At 38.2% G+C, this 21,999-nt stretch overlaps 1 protein-coding gene across 3 annotated transcripts in view; it reads left to right on the top strand.

The window, feature by feature from the left end:
• Positions 1 to 21,234, top strand: part of ALCAM (activated leukocyte cell adhesion molecule) — a 116,590-nt gene extending 95,356 nt beyond the window's left edge. The window contains exons 7-16 of one of the 3 annotated variants that reach the window (XM_066340689.1): positions 20 to 147; positions 1,784 to 1,913; positions 7,295 to 7,407; positions 8,260 to 8,395; positions 8,477 to 8,614; positions 10,083 to 10,211; positions 10,928 to 10,966; positions 11,288 to 11,405; positions 18,130 to 18,245; positions 19,866 to 21,234. In XM_066340689.1, the coding sequence (XP_066196786.1) occupies positions 20 to 147; positions 1,784 to 1,913; positions 7,295 to 7,407; positions 8,260 to 8,395; positions 8,477 to 8,614; positions 10,083 to 10,211; positions 10,928 to 10,966; positions 11,288 to 11,405; positions 18,130 to 18,217 (1,019 nt within the window). In that variant the 3' untranslated portion in view covers positions 18,218 to 18,245; positions 19,866 to 21,234. Of the gene's footprint in view, positions 1 to 19; positions 148 to 1,783; positions 1,914 to 7,294; positions 7,408 to 8,259; positions 8,396 to 8,476; positions 8,615 to 10,082; positions 10,212 to 10,927; positions 10,967 to 11,287; positions 11,406 to 11,495; positions 11,732 to 13,335; positions 14,039 to 18,129; positions 18,246 to 19,865 lie in introns of those variants that run through there. The other 2 variants (XM_066340688.1, XM_066340690.1) reach the window with 2 other exon arrangements.
• The last annotated feature ends 765 nt before the right edge of the window (positions 21,235 to 21,999 follow it).

The raw sequence follows: 21,999 nt of genomic DNA, 5'->3' as shown, positions 1-21,999 counted from the left end.
ATGCACATTGTTTTCACAGACCCAACAGAGAAGGTGACTATTCAAGTGCTGCCACAAAGCAGTAACATTAAAGAGGGCGATAACATCACTCTGAAGTGCTCAGGAAACGGCAACCCTCCTCCACAGGAGTTCCTGTTTTACATTCCAGTAAGTCCTGCCTTGCTGTCCCTGCCCAGTGAAATATTCTGTATCATTCCTTCCTGCAGACATTGCTGCATGTCAGTGTCTACGTGGTTTTGTAACAAATGAAGAAAAGAATTCTGTGTGACAAACGCTGAAGATAGACATTGACCGTTTTATCGTGCTCTGAGAACGCCTCGCCTCATTTGGCAAAATATTTTTGGAAAAAAAAAACCCTCTCCTTCCTCCCAGCCCACCCACATTTTTCAAGAGTTTAGACCTATTAAAAATCACAGGTCTTCATTTCCCTTCGTCAGGTATTTTAATAAACAGTTTTGATTACAGCAGTTTAGCATCTTGAGGAAAACTATCTCATCTGTTGTCATAACACAGATCCAGCAGTGAAAGTACGCCAAATTAATTCAGCTATTTTTTTGGACTTTCACAGATTAATCTTTATGCAATTTCTTTTCTTCAGTTAATTAATTGTTTGGTGGCATAACAACACAAAAAAACAATGTGTGTGACAGCACAGGAGAGCAAATCTTACGCATGTAAAATGCATAAGAGACAGACTGACAAAAATAAAGGCTTTGTTGCCAATAATCTTCTTAGTACTGGCGAAATCCACAGACAGATGTGGCTTTATATTCTAAGACTCCTGGTCCTCGTTCCCATGTCCTGCTTCCCGTTCCTATTTTATATGCCTTGTTTGTTCCTGCTGCAGCCCTGAGCAGAGCTGCTCTTGTGAGAAGCCAAAAGAAGTGATATCCTTTCAGATATTTCAAACCCAGCATGTCACCCTCTGAACATAATCGTCATCTACTCGGGACTCCTGGCATGTTTGAATTGCTGGAGAGAGCAAGGGGAGCTAGGAGCTGAAGTCCTTATCTCAGAACAGCCATTTAGATTCAGTGAATCATCCTAGAAACTCACTAAATGCCAGTGAAAAAGTGTCTGGTATCTCTCTTTGCTCCACTATCACAGTGAGTGAGCTAAACACCCAAGTTTGTCTTATCTTCAGGCTCCCTGATACTGGTCCTTTCTCTCAAGGAGAGCTGCAATGGGTGATCTCTTTGAAAGGCTCACAGGTATTATAAATCTCTCTTTCTGGATTCAGAGATAGGAATTAGGGTATCATTCTGTGCTTGTTTCAAAGCTGATCTAAGTCAGTAATCAGGGGGAAACTGGGGAACTGGATGGCCATAAAGCAACATTTGCTGGATAATTCAAAACAGCAATGTGCTTGTGCTGTTCAAAAATGTGCAATGCATACAATTCAGCTCATGATTTGTCCTGAACTGAGTATATCAGAATCAGATTTACTGTCCATTTGTTTTGTTATTTTGATTTCTGCAATACTTATTAGTAGGCTATTTTTTTCTGCTACACTTTCAAATTTTTTATTTTAACATCCTCTTAAAATGTTGTTCAATTAAAAGAGTAAACTCTTGATTGTAGATTTTTTGGTGTTTTTTTTTTTAATTATGTTATCATGCAGGACTTAAATATTAGTTTAACTAATAGATAATTACATTTCAATGATGCTGTGTCTATATGTACTTTGGAGTATTTCATCATCCTTATAATTTAAAAAACCTCAACAAAAATTAGTGGGTTTAGCAGGCCTATGTACCGTAAACGTCTTGTTTTCCACCCCCAGGGGGAACCAGAAGGTATAAGAAGCACAGATACTTACATAATGACAGATGTGAGACGAAACGCTACAGGAGAATACAAGTGCTCTTTGACTGACAAAAGCATGATGGACTCGACCACCATCACTGTGCACTGTAAGTCACTGCCTTTTGCACTCCTGGCTAGGACACAAACTGATCTTGGACCTCCTGGGATGGTTACTCTGCTTTGTGTGTGCAGCTTAGTGCAGTTACCTACAGGTGAAGCATTGGTTTGAAGGGGTCATTTCTATTTATTCTAATGTATTTCTGTTAGAAAACCTTCACTTTACCAATTCGTTGGCTGGATAGTTTCACTTCCCGTAACTTTGGCTAGTGTATGGTTCTATACATTGTCACATACAGTGAGAATTTTGTTGTTTTATCTTTCAGCCATGTGAAGGTATATAGGGCAAATTGGTCTCTTCCAGCTGTGCCTTAGAATGTTCACAGACATGGATATCACTGAAGGTCATTCTTCATTGTCAAGTTCCCATTCCCTAAATGAGATTAACATGTAAGGAGTCTAGGAGAGAAACTTAGGAAGTCATTATGTTCATGTAGGAAAAGTTGGGGTTTTCTACTTTTCCCAGGATGGTGAGAGCTACAGAGCTCAGTAAATTTTCTTCAGCTGGATGCTATTTTTTAGTAGCTATCAGCAACACTTCAAAAGCAGCCATTGAACTGTTTGAACCATTGAAGCAATAGTTGCTTTTAATCTCTTTATGCAGAAGACAAGAGCAGGAACTCTTTCAAACTGAGCTATACTATCACAGGCTGTGAAATAAAACTCAAGCCAGGGGTAGTAGTTTTCCCCTAAAAACATGGATGGTCTGTAGTCTTCACAGTAGCATCAATAGCTGACAGATTCACAGGGATCTGTCTGAAGGATAATGAAGTTTAAAGGCTACCACTGTAGTTATACTTTACATGAAAACTAACTTCATGTTTTTATACTCGGTTTTGAATTGGTTTTTTTTCTTGGAAGAGGTGCAATATGCACATAATATATCCATACATGATTAATTACACTGTTGTATTTAATGAATATTTTGCCTTTCATGAGATCATTCGTTGTTACCCTGCCCACCTGTTCTGTTTGCCAAGAGTTGGGCATGTAAAACCTGAAAAGGGCCCTGTGCTGCTGGGTCTTAAATGCTGGATAGCAAAGGTGGCTTTGCTCTGGTATAACTGACCCTTAAATTTTCCTCCAAGTGGATTGCATGTCCACTTGTACTTTTATAAATAATTACTCTAAAAAATGGCTTCCTCAGCTCCAAGTTGTTTTTAACAAGCCAGTTTTCCTATCTCTTCTATTTTGTCTGCACATTCAAAGAGCTTTACTAAGAGGAACATATAATTTACAGACATGAGTCTTCCCAGTGCTGGCAGCTAATGCAGCTACTCAGAACTCTGAGCTGCACTCCAGTACCCTACTGCCTCATTTTACTTAGGGTTTGTTTTGGGTTTTTTTGTTTTATCTCTCTGCAATAAAGCCTTTTTTAAATGAGGTGCAGTGGCCCAGAATATTTCTGTAATTGTGGAATATCCAGACCCTTCCCTGTCTTGAAGGTACTTCAGTGTCTTGTCTGATGCTGGTCTGAAACATTTCTGCAGCATGTGGTTTGTCCTTCAGATAATACTTACTAATGCCTATCAAGTCCTACTTTTTCTCCATCTTTTGCTTTATTGTTCACCTTTTATATAGATGAATATTCCTCTCTGTGCTATTACACTAAAAATTTCTTGATTAGGAGTCAGGGCCTTTTCATTTCTTCACATCTAATCTCAGCATTTTAGATGTTTTATTTTCTTTTTAAAAAACCCGACCACAAACATAACAAAAAGCAGATACTATAAAAGTATTTTTTTAAATTTGGGAAACTAGGTTTAGTAATATGATAAATTTCAACTCTAGTGCTTTTTCCCAAACCAATTTTATTGAGCATTATAATGGCACTCATTTTTTTCAGTGTCTAGGAAGGAAAAGCTTCTTGCTGGTATGAAAAAACGTTATCATGCCATAATCCTCAAATATTTTTTGTAGAGAATACCAAGCTCCCTATTCCAAGTTGCTTGTAAGTTATGAGACTTACAGAAAGATGAAAATTGACATTAAAACACCTGAGTTACCCATAATGCTTAGGGAAATTATTTATGAAGGAAATTGAGGAGGGAAGAAAGATTCCCTGCCTTATCCATGGAACATAAAGGACAAACTGTACAATTTGAGCTCTTGCCCTTCAGAGCAAGATCTGTGCAGCCAGTTTAAAGTCCAGCAGAACTGAGTGTTCATGGTTGCCATAATTTGTCCCTCTGCAGAGCAGGATTGATGCTGTGGCTTTGGGGTGACTTTTTTTACACTAGGTTGTAAATCCTCTGCCAGCTCTGTTCCTTCAGTGAGTCTGCCCAGGGTCAGATGAGCAAAACTTGGACCAGGGCAAAAGCTGTTTACAGCCACTTACAGAGATGTAGAAGCACACCCTGAGTGAGGCAAGGAAAGCACCCAGCAGTAGAGGACAGGTATATCTTCCCTCAGCTATAAAGAAGTGACTCTTTCTACCCACAGTGCCCTTTCATTATCTGTTCCTGTAGGGATTTGAGCAGCTTGGTGCAGTGCTGGTGTCCCTGCCCTTGGCAGGTTGGAAGTAGATGATCTTTTAGGTCTCTTCCAGCCCAGACATTCTATGATTCCGTAATTGTTTCTGCACATAAAACCTAATGTGGAGTAAGTAGGTCTGTGGAACTTCCTCCTCATGGTGCTTTCCTTTCTGCTAAAATATGTTCTACAAAGCATCCAGTAAATTAAAGGCCTGAGGAGTATAGCATTTGTATTTCTCTGTAGAGATTTTCACAGCCTTGTCTTGACTCATCTTTCAGTGAAGCCATTGAAAATACAAGGGAAATCAACTTTTGAATGATGCATGGAAAAATCAATTCTCAAGATACTAGGAGAAGTTTCCAGTTGTCTACTAGTTTATTTATGTAATTCAGACAACAAACAAGTGCCTGCCTAGTTTTCCCAATATTCCATCAGAGGCCTCCTTTAAATGCTGGGAGTCTGTCCTGGATGTGCCACAGCTTCCAAACTGAAATGTGTGCTCCAGTCTTGCCCACATTAATTCCATACCTCCCTCACATGATGTGGTGATACGTGCAGAATGCACTGTTTGTCTCTTCCCTGCCCTACTTGGTATGCAAAGCCAGCCCTGAGATCTATGCAAGACTTCAAATGAGACCACATTAAGAGCTAGCATATATTGGAAATGGTGTCTGATGATGAGCTTGTTTCTGAAGAACATTTCAAAGCCAAATGTGAAATGTACAGAAAATTCTCACAGAAAAGTTTTTTCTTTCAGTGGAGACAAAAATTTAATTTTGACAGTCTTCTATATGCACGAAATGTTTTCTCCTCATGCTTCTGTACCAACGAGAGATTATTTACTAAGTAGAGAGGTAAAGGAAACTACATCACATTTCTTTGTGGACCCGACAGATAAACTGGCAGAAAATTAAGCTAAATCAAGTCATTCATGTAGAGCATCCTATGTTAACAGTAGCTTAATTCTGTCTTGCCTCATAAGTCATACAAATACTGCTCTGAGTTATGTAGCTCATCTCATACACTACATTTTACTGAGCTGCTATAGCAACCAAGACCATGGTGTGGGAGGGATTGTAGTCTGTTACACCACACAAAGAAAAACTGCTCTGGGCTCAGTGTCAATCTTGCCTGAGATGAAAGCAAAAACTTTCATAAATTTTTCCTTCCTGTGGCAGATGTTAGAGTAGTGCCTTCCTGAATGGTCTTCCGAATGGTGATCACTTGGGTTTGAGATGCTGTCTTGCTTCAAAGAACAAAAGGTTTAAGTACATGTAGAAGGAAATCCTTGAGGGGAAAAAAACCAACAAAACAACCTCCTAGCTTTTTCTTCAACCACCTCTCTGCCCTGGTAGAATATGCTTAAGGGTAACACAAAGCAAGAAGAAACACATCCCATACACTATCCCCAGTCCATATACTGCTCACTGGAGGAGTCTTCTTATTTTATTTCTTTCTATTTTTTTCTTCTGGAAGCCACAGGAGAATAGTTGAGTTCCATTTACTGGTTTCAGGAGAGAGGATAGGAAATCCCCATAGGAATACAGAAACAAGATGTCATTTTATCTCATCAAGATTTTTGACTCATTCACGGATGAAAGTACAATCCTTTTGACCACTTAGACAGGACATTTGGCTTGTAAGACAGATAATAGTGCTGCAGACCAGGAGTACAGGCTGAACCCTAGTTGTTCCCTGAACTTTTAAGTTTAATTTCAGTAGTGTTCCCAGGGCAACACTGAATGAAGCCAGTAATGAAGTTCACTGTTTTGTTAAGGAAAACTCACTTTCCTCTACTGTGATTTTTATCTTAGGCTTTTTAGCTGAGCTTATGCTCAGCTTAAAAGCCAAAAGGAGGCTTTGCAGTCCTTTCCCAGCAAGTACTGTATTTGAGATGAAGTCATGTGTGCTTTTGACTGCATGTGTTTGTGTGTGCACACATCTGTGATAGTCATTCAACCAGGCAATTTGGCTTACAAGCAAGGCACTGTCAGGGGGGAAGCAAAACAGAGATTGGCAAGCCCTGCTTTTCTTTCACTGGAGGATTAAAATTTAAAAAATGACCTGCCCACCAAGTCCCTATACTAAGAAAAACCCAGAGCAATGTTTCCTGATGTTTGTGTTAGTGGCTCTCACCCTGCCTTGTGTCAAACACAGCTGTCACTGACTGCAATTTCCCTAGAGCCTAAATATGTCACTCAGAGCTTGGACTCTTCTTTGAGGGACACAAAAGTGGCATTTTAAGTTACAAATGAGAACAAATAAAGGGCTTCATGTGCACTTCTCCAACCCTGTAATTTAGACTTCTCACCCCTTCAGTCAGTATTATGTCTCATAGACCCTCTTTGACCCTCTTCTTCCCCTGCAGATTCTGAGGATAAAAATCCTCTGGTTTGATCACACAAAAGAAAGGTACCCCTCGACCTCTGCCTTTCTCTCCACAATTACTATTTAGGATAACCTGTCCCCACCCACACTGGTCCTCTCCTGAAGGTGCTTTTTTAGCTAGCCCATAGTAAGGTACTCTCACAGCATTCTGTGCTTCCCTTTCTGAGATGCACACAGTCATGTGAATTTCTTCTTCAGCTTCTTGTGACTACTCTGTCATCCTTTCAGCAGAACAAGGTGAAAAAATGTATCCATTTGTCTGGCGATTAGTGAGCTTTTGCTTTTCCTTTTAGCCTATAATTAGAGCAAAAATATGAATGTTCCGCAATGCCTGTTTTAGAATATTTCTCTCATCCCTCTTCCTTGTAAAATTGACTTAGATTTTATTGAAGGAATGAAATCTTGACTTTAATGAGTGCAATTAGTCACATTTTCTTTTCTTGGTAAGCCTCTGAAATGGGCCAGGCTTTCCGAGATTAACTTTTTACAAATGTCCTTTCAATCCCAGATTTGGATTTGCAGCTCACTCCGAGCGGAGAAGTCACAAAACAGATTGGAGAGGCCCTCCCTGTGTCATGCACCATTTCTTCTAGCAGAAATGCAACTGTTTTTTGGATAAAGGTCGGTAATTCATCTATTTCACGCTCCATCTGAGTGTTCACCTCTTCATATTACTGCTGCTACTTCAGCGTTTTGGAAGGAAGGGAGGAAGGAAGGAAGGAAGTTGTTCATTGGGCTTTTTAAAAAATATTGTTAAATTGAGTCTTATGCATGTGGTTAAAATGCGATCTACTCACGTGGATGACTGAAAATCAGTTACTGTAATTATCAGCTCAGCTTCCAAATGGAGAGAATTAAGGCATATTGTAACACAAACACAACTTTTTTTGAAATGGTCCATACCAGGCCCTTTGAGAATAAGGTTCTTCTAAGAAAAAAAAAAGTTCATTTGGAGGAATTTTGGTGCATTTTGTCAGACCTTGGTTCTGATAAACATCACTAAAAGGCAAGTGTTGAGAAGTCAGATGGTGAAAAATGCAGCTATTGAAGAAGGTGGCTTTCTGTGAACCTGTAGTGCTGGAAATGATGCCTAATGGTTGTTTATGAGCATGTGTTGATCTTGTAAGCCTGGCCTAGAGGAGAGTTGCTTGTGTCTCAGACATGTTTTATCACTCATGATCTTGGCCAACTTCCTAGAAAAACTTAGAGCCAATAATTGATCCCATCTATGCTCTTCATTTAAAAGCAAAATTGTTCAAGAAGAAAGGAGATGGCTTCTATAAATCTCCAGCAGTTTCCACTTTTCATGCTGTATATTCAAATGTACTTATTAGTGGAGAAATAACTTAAAAAAATGAGGCTTTGGTTTTCCAAAGCATGTGAATACTTCTGTTGAGAGCAGTCACGTTTGTCATTAAGGGGTTAATGTATGGTGAGTCCATCTCTGTCATTTCTAACTCCTGACTTTCTCAGGACAACACCAGAATGCAAACAAGTCCATCCTTTTCAAGTCTTCAGTATCAAGATGCTGGAAACTATGTGTGTGAAACTACTCTACAGGAGGTCGAAGGATTGAGGAAAAGACAGACACTTAAACTTATTGTGGAAGGTAAGCAAGCAGATAATCATGATTATTAGTTCTTCTTTAAAAAAAAAAAAAAAGAGGTTAACTGTAATATTGTTCTTGTAGGAAAACCTCAAATCAAAATGACCAAGAAAACCAACACGAATAAAATGTCTAAAACAATTATCTGCCACGTGGAAGGTTTCCCCAAACCAGCAGTGCAGTGGACAGTGACGGGCAGCGGGAGCATCCTAAATAAAGCAAGTATCTTTCTTATTACCTTATTCACCAAAAATCTGTGTATAGGAAGTGCAAATTAAAATCAAGGGATGTTTTTTGAGGTAGTGAGATTGAAGAAAGGTCTTTTTCATTTATATAAGATAAGGTTAAGTGGTAGCTGTAGGTACATGGTACTTACATGGATAATTTTTTTATGATAAAGCCTTTTTGACTAGAGCAGGTGGAGGCAAAGGAGATCCACTGGCTACAAGCTGAAGTTGGGAGGAAAGAAAAGGTTACAAATGAAATACGCATTTTTTAAATGACGGCGCTTAGTAGTTTTATCTCGGTAATGTGCTGATTTTGCCATTGCATAAAGAATTTGCAAATAACGATGGAATTGTAGGACTTACATTAGAAAGCAAATGGGTACTTGATGTAGGCATTAACTGAGTGAAATGTAATGAAATGTGGCATGTGTGAATCAGGAGTTCCATTCAGTATAGTTCCTTAAGAGCTTTGCAGCTTTTATCCTAATATTTATGGTTGTTTTTGTATGGTTATACCTGTTGTTTCTCACTGGAAACAGAACGACTATAAATTCATCCTGAGGGATAAATAAGAAGAACTCATAAATAGCAAAAAAAATACCTGCAAAATATGCAAACTGAAGTATTTTTTTATATGGATTAGCAAATACCATGTAAAGCATGGCCACATTTTGCCCTAGCAGGAAAAATAAATGAGACCTCTCTACAGTCAGTGGCTGGAAGTGCAGTGTACAGCACTCCTGTAGATTCCATTACATTTCATTGGGTTTTGCTTTAAGCCTACAGAAATTATGTGCAGCTCATCAAATTTGTCCCTTTGCTTGTGTAGGTGTAGGACAGGAATTGTCCTGAAGCTATATATGTGAATTGAAAATAATTTTCTCTGGGTGTTGCATTAATCCAAGACTGATGTACAGCAAATTTAAGGAACAACACATCAATATTACAGTACAGAAACTATAATTGTTACTAGATACACATAGCTTGGCAAAATAATGCTTAATGTGGAAATAGCTTGGAAAACTGGGAACTGGAAAACTTGGAGCAATTCTTCTCCTTATAATGACATAAATGAAAAACAGTAAGATGGAAAAAATTATACATTAGAAACTTGAAATTTTCTTTAAGAATTTTTTCGCTTGCAATATTTTTTAAATATTTGAATTAAAAGCAAATAGAGAATGTTGTTAATTTCTTCAGATAAAAGCCCTTTTTTATCATTTATCTTACAGTATAGACTATACAATCTATATTTGGACATTTTGGCCAAATTTTTCTTTCAAATATTCACATTTTCATTTGGTAAAACAATGTAGTATTTCTCTTGCTATTGTTTGGAAAACAGAAATATCAGTTTAAAGTTATTTCCCTCTAAGCATTTTCAATGTGCAATACAAGTGATGCATGTATTGTTCTTTGTGTTTTTAAAGGATACTAATCTTCATTTTTCACCTTTCAGACAGAGGAGACAAAATATGTTAATGGAAAATTTTCCAGTAAAATTGTAATTGCTCCTGAGGAAAATGTAACTTTAACTTGCATTGCAGAAAATGAGCTAGAAAGGACTGTGACCTCCATGAACGTCTCTGCTAGTGAGTGTCCTCTAAAGATAATTTCCTTAAAGTTACAGTTTCTCATAAAGTGCCTATACATCACACTCAGAGGAAGAGTAGGTCTGCATAGTAATGTTGATTCTAAGATATTTAACCTCTTTGTCTTAAGTCAAGCATTTGTAAATCCACTCTGGGTCAGTAGTACATAAAATTTCTTGGTAGCTTTCTACAATAAGTCACTTAGTCTTCATGACTTTCTTGGCTAGCTACTTCTATTTATAAAAGAAAATAATACAACAAAATAATAGTACAACATAATAGTACAAAATACTGCGAAGTCATGCTTTATTTGCGAGACAGATCCCTTTATTATTTACACAATTAACAGTATCTCTTAGTCCCTAAATTCCAGTTTATTGTTACTGGTATGACTTGACTCACAAAATAAATCAGCCATGCTGGGTTTTAATCATATGTCAGGATGAAAGGCAGTGAGAAGCTATGGAAAGGCAGCACTGAAATACGCATTAGAAATATTTCTGACTTGAATATTACAGGTATAGAGTAAGATTCTTCTAGTGGCTATAGTATAGTTGCAAAAAAACTTCTGTTTAAAGATTAAATATCTTGTTTGGCAAACACTGTTCTAGTTTCTGTCATTGCTGTACGTAAACAGGTAATTAAATGTGATGTTCAGGTCTACTCTGTGTTGTCTTTAATTTAATTTTAACATTTTAATTTAATTTTCATTTCAGTAAATATTCCAGAATATGATGAGCCAGAGGATAGAAGTGGTATGTATGGTTTCCTCTGTCTGTAACCCTTACTTTTGATTATCTCAGTTCAAGACCTTTTTAGTTCACTGCACAAGTCCCTGAAAGTCCCTTAAAGCCAGAATTGATTTGAAATAACTGGTGCTGTAATTGACCAAGGTGTTAAAAATGCATTTAAAGAACAATGCGGGGGTGGTTTTTTTTTCCTTTTTTTTTTCTTTTTCTCCTTACTTTCTAACACTTTTTGGGTTTTTTTTTCATTTCTGGCGACAATTCTTTAGAAATGTTTTAATGCTTTACTTTATCATAGGTCATCTCATTAACTTTTCTTCTTTGTTTCAGATGACAACAGTGAAAAGGTTAATGACCAGGCAAAGCTAATAGTAGGAATCGTGGTCGGTCTTCTGCTGGTTGCTCTGATTGCAGGTGTTGTCTACTGGCTCTATGTGAAGAAATCAAAGTAAGAATTTTTTGGAAAACTTTATACTAAGCTGGTAAAACAGCATTGATAAGCAGAGATATATGTTGACCTGTTTTCCTTCCTCTACAGCATTCCAGTTTTCTGGGGTGGGGAAAAGCTGTTACAGTAGGTGCCCTTGATAGCAAAAGGAAACTTGGTACCTCTGATTGGTTTATCTAATGCCTAATGGGACTCATCTCCTGGAGGTGGAGTTCTAAGATTTTCATAGCTCACTGTAGTAATGAGGTCCTGCTTCCTCAGAGCCAAGTCTGTGCTGACTCTTGCATTTAAATATAGCAGTTAATTGTGGAACTCCATGTCTTCCAGTCTGTATGGCTGGTACTGGTGCTAGAAACTTCATTTAGAAATTGGCTAGCTTGTTTCCTTTAAAAATGGAAGAACATACAGAACAGGACTCGACCATCTAGGGGAGATGACTAAGAGAGATCCTTAATTGTTTTGTTCACTTGCGCTTTGAGATTTCTGAAATACAATGGGTAAAAATAGAGCTTCCGTTGCTGAAAAATCTAGGAGCTCTCAGCCCCATCCAGGTTTTAGCCATCAGAGGCATAGAATAGCATTTTCCAGTGAGGCCTGCCTGCTTTCAAGTTTCTTCCTTGTCACAGAGGCTCACTTCAGAAAATAAGTGGGAAGGTGTCAAGAAGTGAGCGTGTTGCTCCATGCTTTTGAAGCTGGCTATTACTGTGTGCCCCACTTGGTCTTGCCCCATACCTTTGTCCCCAAGGAGAGCTGAGAGCACTCAGAAGCAGACTTGCTTTCTGACAGTTCTTACAGCAGCTTCTGAGCAGGGGAGCTTCAGGGGCTGTGCAGAACATGCTCCAATCAGTACAGGTGTGAAAGCAGTCTAAAAGTTCAATTTGGTTTAGCGTGATCTTCCATTAAAATTGAATCAAATGAAATCTAAATTATACCAGTGGGGTTTTACTATGAACAAATGTGTTTTCACTGATGTGAAAGTACAAGGAATTCTCCATCTGCTAAGAAATGCCCTTTTTTTGGATAATGCATAAAGACTTTGGCTCAACCATAACTGATCAGGTTTTTGAAGTTTTTCAAGTATAGAATTGTTATAAATTACCCATGCAGGGAACCACACTCAGATACTCTCTAGGGTTTTTTTTTTTTTCCAAAGCTTATGCTTTTTTTGGTAAAAAACTAAAAGCAGCAACACAGTTGTCCTCCTCCCACACTTTGCTACTGTTACAAAAATGTCCAGGATAAGTTCCTTATTTCTTTTTCCAATATGTGAATGTGGAATCACGAAACTGTGGTATATTGCTCTGGGTTTCTTTGGATGAGGTGATTTGAGTATAACAAGGGCAGAGAAGGTAGAATGTCTCTTTTTGCACCATTATGTAGTGTGGGGAGAGCTGACAGGAACTGTAGAATATAGCATGAGATGAATTTATGAATTACAACAATTTTTTCTGCTTCCAAGATAGGATATAGCATAATCTAAATGGACACCACTTCTTTTCCTCATGCTCAGTTTCTCTTCCTAAAACTTAGAGGAAAAGTTGGAGCTAGAATTGATTAGACAGGTTCACTGGAAACAAAAATGTCTTTGTAGTTCAGTAATGGTCTCTATAATTTGACACATGGTTGCTGGCTTCTAAACCCCTTAATTGATGTATCATCATTGACAACCTCCTTTTCCCTGTATATTTTTAAATTGACCTGTTGTTATCCTCCCTGCTTTCTGCAAACCATACTTGCAGGAGCAAGCAGAATGTCAGTACCTATTCTGACAAAGTTTTCATTATGAGTCATAGCCTAGAAATCCAAGTAGACCTTGCAGAAAGCAATACACCTCTGGACACAACCCTCCATCTCCATCCAGGCCAGCAGGTAGTAGTGATTTTTTGAACCCACCCTTGACCAGTAACTCACCTAATCTCTATCCCCAAAGTGACGCCAAAGAAAAGTCTGAGAAGGCAGCAGCACAGAACTTACCAAGTCTGCCGAGGCAAGAAAAACATTACTTGTTTTTGTTATTGGTGTTGTGGTTTGTATAATCTCCTATTGTCTTGTCATCCACACTAAGTAGGAATTATACTCATAGCCTTGGAATAGATGCACAATAAATCACTTGTACAGTTACTCACTGCCTCAGCTCCACTTGATGGAAAAGCTGATTATTGCCACATATTCTTTTCAGTGTGAATATTATCCCATAAATCAGACACTCATCTGTATTCCACATCCCACAACCAGCCTCCTCTTGAATAAAGAGTTGAGGCTACCTACCCCAGCATGCCTTGTTTCTCCTTCATCTGAGCAGAAGGCCAAACACTTGTTCTCTGCAGATTTCTCCTTTTTCCAAAAACGATGTTGTAAACCGATCTGCACCGAACAGGATATAACTCAGCACTTCAGAATCTTTCTAAATTTTTTGTGTCATACCTCAGTTGAGAGATTGCAGGACACCCACTTAGGTAAATGCCTCATACAAGAAATTTTCACCTTGCCAGAAACAGCTGAGGGCACAGCAGAAATTAAAGATTCAGGAAGGGAATAGTGCACTCAGAACCATGTCCCCTGCTCTCTACTCATGGAAGTTTGTATGTAGCTGGATCTTGGCCCCATTTTTGTCCCTGGAGTTTGAAGGTGCCCAGAACGTGAGGCTAGGTCAAGGTTAAAGTGGTTCAACACCCAGTGAAGGAAACTTCAGCTGGGCCAGCTGGATCACAGCATCAGTCTTAAAGTTATTCACTCAGAGCACATCAAACTCCTCAAATGTTTCTTAGATCACAGTAATGACAGAGGTTACTGGCATCTCTGAAACTGAACACTTGAAGCATAAAAATTCTGCCTTTCTGATACTTTATAGTGAAAAAGCATGAGTCAGATATAGTGGGCCATATATTTAAGAAACTCACTATGTTTTCAACAAGATTCAGTATTTTTACGGGTTTTCACTCAGTTCCCTTTCAGAGAAAAGACATAGTTACCAAACATCTCTGAAAGTGTCAGCTCATGACACAAATCATAGTATAAAAGTGACACAAATTAAAATGGTCACCCATTTCTTGATGACTGGGATATCTTTCTAATATCTCTCTGTTATCTACTGACGGACATTTGAAAATAATTGGAGAAAAGTGTAAGGCAAGAATGGATTAAATAAGGAGGTTGCAGCTAGTCCAGATTGGGATATATAAAACCATTAGCTCCTAGAAAATCATCTGCAACAATGCAGTTGAATGTGGCTTTAATGAAATTCATGGTTCTTGCTTCTGTACCCAGAACTACACAGATGTGTATCTCACTTGTCATTATCACAAGCTTGGGTAACAAGGACAAGCAGCACTGCATACTTTCTTCCTTAAATAGTGTTGAGGGCAAGGCCTAGACTTGCAAGATTAAAAGAAACCAGAAATTAAAAGCCTACAGCAGTTTTTGGGTCATCTATATGTAGTTTGTATTTACAATACAGCAGGCAAAACAATTATGGAAAATGGTCTTCATATTACAAACAATGCTAAAATCTCACTTTGGTACTACTAACCGAGAGATTTTGATTAGGATTCCCTGAGGATAATTATTTTCCTGAAGAGCAAGCATACATAAATATTAAATATGAGTCATAATTTTAGGAAGAGCTCAGAATGATCCATGATTTACAAATTAATTTAAAGAAAAAAGAAAAAAAAAGAAAAAAAAAGAGTTGAGTGAGTAAACTCAGATTTACACAACCAACTTCTCACTCTTCAGAACAACAGCATACAAAGATGTGGGCTTTTTTTTGTGGAGCTGCAGATAATGACAGTGTGACAGTGCTCCAGGTCTGGGCAAAGTGGGCTGTCTTCCCTTTTGGGTAAATCCTTGGGAATATTTCTATCCATTCAGACTCCATTGCCCAGCTACTCAGATATTACGAGGAAGTCAATCTTGAGTTGCAAACGGAGCAAGCTGGCAGGAATTAACGCACCAAAAAAGTAAGGGACAACTGTGGTTGGATGTTAAGCTGGAGAAGGACCATTTGTCCTGTGCCTGAAGTCACCCTGGAAGCGATGGAACCATGTTTTACAGGTTTCTGTTACAAACCCAAGCCACATCTGTGGAGCCCTGGGGAGTGGTGCCATGCCAGGGGCACTGCCTGTGGAGCACACCTCCATGCCAAATAACTCCTGTGTCTCTTAGGGACACTATTTAGATAGCACTAGAAAAGACAGCAGCATTGTGCTGAGGTGGTGAGTCTGCCTAGATAATGATATTTGGGGAACAAAAGAAACAGGTCAGCAGGATCACCAAACTATCATAAATAAGTGGCTGCGTTTCATGCTCAGGCATTGAGAATCGAAATCCATCTGATTGTCAGACATGAAAAACTGCTGCTGCTCTCATTTCAAGCAAGTGGGTTTGTAACATCCTCCAAAAGAGTTCTGGAGCACCTGCCTCTTTCAAAGTTAGTGCTGCCCTTTAAGTCTCCCGTATTTGCCCAGTGTGGCTTTAGGGAAAAAAAGGTGGCATTTAGTTTGATTGAATGTAGAACTAAAATAGATTACTTTAAAAATCAAAACGTGATAGCATTGCAGAATCTCCTGATGTTAGTCGTTGAATACTTTTAACCTAATCAAAGACCAGACAGTTCCCTCTGCTGCTAAGTGTCAGGTGATGGGTAAAAAAAAAAAGGGAAAAAAGGATTCCAGTGAGCTATGCCAGTAGTCAATGCAGTTTCCAAGAGCAGACATTAGCAGTTATATAAGGACAGATGTGCATGATACTGCTCTCTCACATCCAGCTCACTTCAGCTCAGGTAATTGCCTTAGTCCACATTCTTTCAGCTTTTCATCTCTTCCCCTATTGTCTCTTACTTTGTGAGGCTTCTTTATGGAAAAAACTCATTAGCACATGACAAGTCAAATTATGTGCTCAACCTAAACCAAACATGTTTTAAATTTAAATTATAAACTTTTTTAATTTTCAAGGGATTTTCTTTTTTTTGAGGAGATGTTTCTTTTTTTTGTTAGGATTAAAGAGATTTGTGAAAGGTTATTAAACTCACAGAAGGTCAGTCTTCACGAAAGCATCAAATTTTCTTCTTCATTGCATCTCACATCCTTTCCTTTAATTCATGTCACGTGTTTCATGCTTTGAATACTAGAAAAAAAAAAATAGGTTGTTACTGCACAATAGAAATTTACCACTGTAGAACATGTTACTTGGTAATACTATTTCAGCACTTTTAAAATTAAATTTGCCTGTACTAAAGGGGAGCTCAGATCTTTGCAGTAAATGGGTTTTCAGCGTGACACATTCCTGTCAGTCACACAAATACAACAAAGGCATCCTAAACCAATAGCGAAAGGCAAATGCAGCTTTAAAAAGTTAAAACTTACAGCCCCTCAGGAAATAACCTCCTCTAAAACAGAAAAGATTTTAGAGTGGTCCCTTTCAGTGTAGCCTGTGGGATTTGGGATGCAGAGCCCCACACTGCCCTGGGGAATGGGATGCAGATGCCACGCTCTCACCTCCAGCTGGAGAGCAGCCTTTCAGCAGAGGTGGGGAGGGCTGAGGAGCATTGGCACTCCCTCTGGAGCCCTTCAGAGACCAGCACTGAGGTGTTCCTGCTGCCAGCCCAGGGCACACGTGGGGTTTAGGCGCTCTCCCAGCCTTTGCTCAGATGGAGGATGTGCACAGCAGCGGTGTCCAGCCCAGGAGGTGCCTTCCTGCATGGTGTCAGCCTGACATGTCCCACTGCCTGACCTGTGTCTTCATTGTACCTTGCCAGTCAGCATCCTCTGGGTGTGTACCCTGGAGCGAGGGTGAGCATATGCATCAATCCAGACTTTCCTGCAGGGGAGACAAATTCCCTGGAGAGAAAACGCGGATCCGATAATCTGCTGTGACACGAGGGATTTACTTCGTCCCACTCAAACGCATTTGCCTGTTTACATTTTAAAAATTGGGGGCCTTCAAAATGTTATCACAGCACTGCAGGAATCTTTCACCTTGGCAGAGAGTGAGGCTTCTCACAGATTAAGTGAATGGCATAGTGGTTTTATTGTGCTAAGCTAAACTAAGCACTTAACTCATTAATTCATCACCACTACTTGCATTAAGGAAGACCGGCTATTTTAAATGAGGCATACCTTTTTTTTTTTCTCCCCTCAAATATTTGCACAATCTCATCTTACCCAAAGCTTGTCAGTCATAGCTAACACAGACCTACAAGCCGGAGTGAGATTTTTTTTTTCCCAGTGTTGCCAGAATTTTCATGAATTTCTCCACATTTAAAGAGCTTCCGTTTGGCACGGGCTCTGAAAGTCATTTACTGCAAGTACACAAAAGATTGCTGTGTTGATCAAGATCTCTTAGCCACACTTGTAACGTTTTAGTATGCCTTAAAGCAGACTCGTGTTTATTGAAACAAGCTGCACAATTACTTTGTCAAGAAACATGGATCTTTACCACTGGTTTAACCTTACACTAAATGTCTGCTAGCTCAGAACAATTCTGAATTCCTCAAGAGGTAGATCAGACACACACAGAGCCCTGCTGCAGACCTCCCTGTGGTACTCACAGCACTGGGAGATCTGATGTCCCTGCCCTATTTACAGACATATGCAAACCTGTTGCTCTGCTCTGAACAGAACTGTCAAATTTTCTGTTCCCTGTGAGGGGAGGAGGCAGTGTCATTAATAGGAGTATGGAACAAAATGCTCTAGGCATGCAAAAATGACCTTCCTTTACATTTTAGGTCAGCATCAAAACATGTAGACAAAGATCTTGGAAATATAGAAGAAAACAAAAAACTAGAGGAAAACAATCATAAATCTGAAACTTAAGAGAAAAATGTGTCAGTCATCATTCCAGGTAAGTGGTTCATATTACAGCATTAAAATCTCTTTGTCTATCATTTCTCTCTGGTGATCAAAGCTCTAGTTTGGTCTGGTCTCACCTTCCAGAGGCGAAGGCAGTGGGGTCATATTGTGGTGTAGCTTTAGGACAGACAGACTCAAGCTTTTGGCCAGTTAAGAATTCAGAGCTGCACATACAAATAGCAGAAGGCAGCTGACATTCAGATGGAACTTAATACTTGGCTTGATTTTAATGCATGTGCTTGAGGAAATGAAAATAACATTTGTATAACGTACCACTGTGGTACATCTGTGTGTGTATGTGTGTTTATGTGAAGAGTACGTTTAGGTAGAGTTCAGAAGGTTTCTAGTTATGACTTGAAATGTTTACAGGAACTTCTTCCCTTCCTGAAAGCAAGAGTTTCCAGGTGCTTGGTCACTTTTTTTTTCATCATTAATGCAAAGGTCATGAAACTTCCTTCCCTTAGAATAAAACAATTCTCTGAGTCTAGATTTCACATACCTGTACTGTGATCAGTTTTATCCTGGAAAGAAACCCCTGTGCATTACATCAGTAACAGTTTGAAAGTTTCCCCTGCTGGGGTCTGTATGAAGTGAACTGTTTACAAATGATATGTCCAAGTTCTGTTGGGAATTACAGGAGCACTGCAGAGCACCAAGAGCACCACCCTGTGCTCACACATGTATACACCACTGCTGCACCTCTCCTCCTAGGACCCGAAGCAGAGGGTCACAACATTTTTTCTGGCCTGTTTAGGCCATTTTAAATTAACTCTGTGATTACATAAGAGTCTGGAAACCAGCTAATCATAGACAGGTTTGTTGAGTTAGTCATCAACTGTTTTTAAAAATGAAAGTACTACATGTTCAGGGGTGCTGGCATTGTAAGCTCCTCCCCAAGAAAGCTGTAGACAGCCCTGATTTTTAGTGATCTTAAGTAAATAGATATCTTCCTGAGATAGCAGGGGTTTAAAGCATATGGAATTATGTGGAATTATGATATCTTATATTTACATAACAAGGTTTCTTGTTTAAATGAATGCAACTGTCAGTAATTTCAATATGTCAGTATTGACAGTCTGAAATTTTCAAATAGAAACCACAAGTTTTGCATGAAATGTTTAGAATTTTTTGGATTATACAGAGTAATTACTTAGTGTATAAAGAGATGCAGCATTGTGGGATGCATGCTGTAGGGTCTTTATCAGCAACATCACTGTTTTGCTAGTTTGGAAAAGGGAATTGGGCATACCAAAATTATGTGCTAGGAAGCATTTAAAGGTGGGAAACTAGTCAATTTAGATTTTGAAAAAGCTGCAGCATAAACACATTGTGTGCCTTCAGTGCAATCTTTTACCCTGTATTCCTTCAGATCAGTAGATCTGAGAGTAGACAGTAGATAAGTGAAATGAACATAAATCCATTACTTACCAGATAAAGTCTCTGGATTTACCAGGAACAATCTTGCAACAGTGATTCTTGTCATGAAAGAAAGCGTTTGCATCATTGAGCTGCAGAAGAAAGTACTCTTCATGTAGCTGTTTAAATAAACCTTAGGTTGTGATGGTTAACATATTTTAAAATATTTAACTGGCTCTATCTTTCATATTTTCAGAGAATACATATAGACCAACTGAAGCATGAACGTGGATTGTATTTAAACATATACAAAGAAGTGACAGCTATTCATGGTTCAAGTATTAAGCAGATCATACTACCAGGTTTTCAAAGGATTTTAGACACAATTATCTCAAGCTAAAAAAAAACCCCACAAACTAATTTTGGCAACAGCCATGATAATAGGTCACCATGTTGTGTTCTGTTTGAAATATTTTTTTTGTAAATGTCTGCACTGAAGATTTCTTTTTGTTTGCCTTTATGTAAATTTTTTACGTAGCTATTTTTATACACTGTAAGGCTTTGTTCTGGGAGTTGCTGTTAATCTGATGTATAGTGTAATGGTTTTATTTCCATTGTTTTTATGACACCCTTTGAGCAGGTACATGTCTGATTCTGGTTGTTATCAGTGAAGCCTCTGCTTTTGTAGCAAGTACCTAGAGTGTGAGATTGTCTTAAAGGAAAATGTCAAACTCCTTTTTCATTCTTTGAAATCATGGTAAAGCAGAAGGGTGACAGCTGTGACAAGAACGAACAAAATTGTTAATGAAAGTGAAAAACCATGCAAAGCTAAACAAGCTAGAAAGGGAATAAAGACTTTCCCTGATGAAGTCTGGATATTGAGTAAGAAACACTAGGAAAAATTCCAAGCCTACATACAGCTGGTGGCTAAAAAATCTTTTCTTCTAAAGCAAGACACGCATTTTATCGATGGTTATCAGTCATCTTTCATGTTAGCATTAGGATAAGGAACTGGAATTCTGGATTAATTTTGATTCCTTTATGTTATTCGCTGCCTTAAAGTACTGTACCTTTTCTTCTTTTCAGAGAGATACCAGTCAGAATTGGAAAGTTTTTTAAAAAGTGCTCATATCAAAGCTGCATTTTTTTCCCACAAAAATAGAATATATATATATATATATTTTTTGTGTGTTTTTGTTAACTATGCTACAGATATTGAATGCACCTTGAGATAATTTTAGTGTTTTTAACTGGTACCTAATTTATCAAACAGTACATATAATTGTAACAATGAAATGTCTATGTATCTTTAGTTACATTCAAGTTTGTAACTTTATAAACATGTTTTTTGCTTGAGGGAATTTTTTTTAGAATGGTACTTGATAAGAAAAGGTTTTAGGGTGAATGGCCAATAGAATGCTGTACTTAAGGGAGGAGATAAGTTTCATCTTATCTGGAAAGTTACTTTCTGGAAGAAGGAAACAGGCAGCTTTGATGGAGAGGAATAGTAGAAGTAAGCAGAACATCAGGTTTCCATTTACAAATATCCAGGGAAAAAGTAAGTTTTTATAGACTGGTAGGCAAAAATAAATAAATAAATGAATAAATAATTAAAAGAAAAAATATGGACGCTAGGAAATGTATTTTGCCACTTTTTGCATTATTTAGGGGGCAGAAAACACTGTTACTTGTAAATTTGTAAAATGTTAAATGTCTGGGCAGTAGTGACTGATGTCTTAATAAAAGCTTCCTGTAGTGCATTGGCATGGATTAAATACGTAAGATGTCCTATAAACTCTATGCTGTATAAAATATTAGAGGGAAATCCTGTTATATGCCTCTAAACTTTAATTTGTTACTGTTTTATTTGGCTAAAAGAAAAAAAAATAATCTTGGTCAATATTTAAACCAAAGTAAAATGGGGGAAAAACCAAAGTAATTTGTTTTGCATGGCTAAGCCATTCTGTTATCTCTGTAAATATTGTGATTTTTTTTTTCCTTTTTAGAATTTTGTTAAAAAAATTCTAAAATTTTTAAAACACCTGTTTTTTCCAAAATAAAACGTGAACACACAAAAAAGTTACTTTATATATAAATATATCTTTTTCTTTTGGTGCAAGAACACTGCCAAGCGATACACGTTTTTTTAAAAGATAAAAACAAATTCAGTGGGCATGACTCTGAACGGGAGAAGTTGTGCCAGAGTCCTGTCAAGTCGTGTGCATCTATCGCCTCTCTTTGTTTATAACACTACAAATAATTCTGAAATAGAGAGAGGAATCTTCCAAAGATAGGGAAAACTCCAAAGGGAAAGCATAGGGAAGGGCTGAAAATTTTCATACCACTGTCAGGGGAATATAGGGCAAACGAGAAGAAAAAAAAAAAGAAAA

The sequence above is a fragment of the Sylvia atricapilla genome, chromosome 2 (genome assembly GCF_009819655.1).
Source record: "Sylvia atricapilla isolate bSylAtr1 chromosome 2, bSylAtr1.pri, whole genome shotgun sequence".
Classification (NCBI taxonomy): domain Eukaryota; kingdom Metazoa; phylum Chordata; class Aves; order Passeriformes; family Sylviidae; genus Sylvia; species Sylvia atricapilla.
This window is presented reverse-complemented; position numbering and strand designations above follow the sequence as displayed.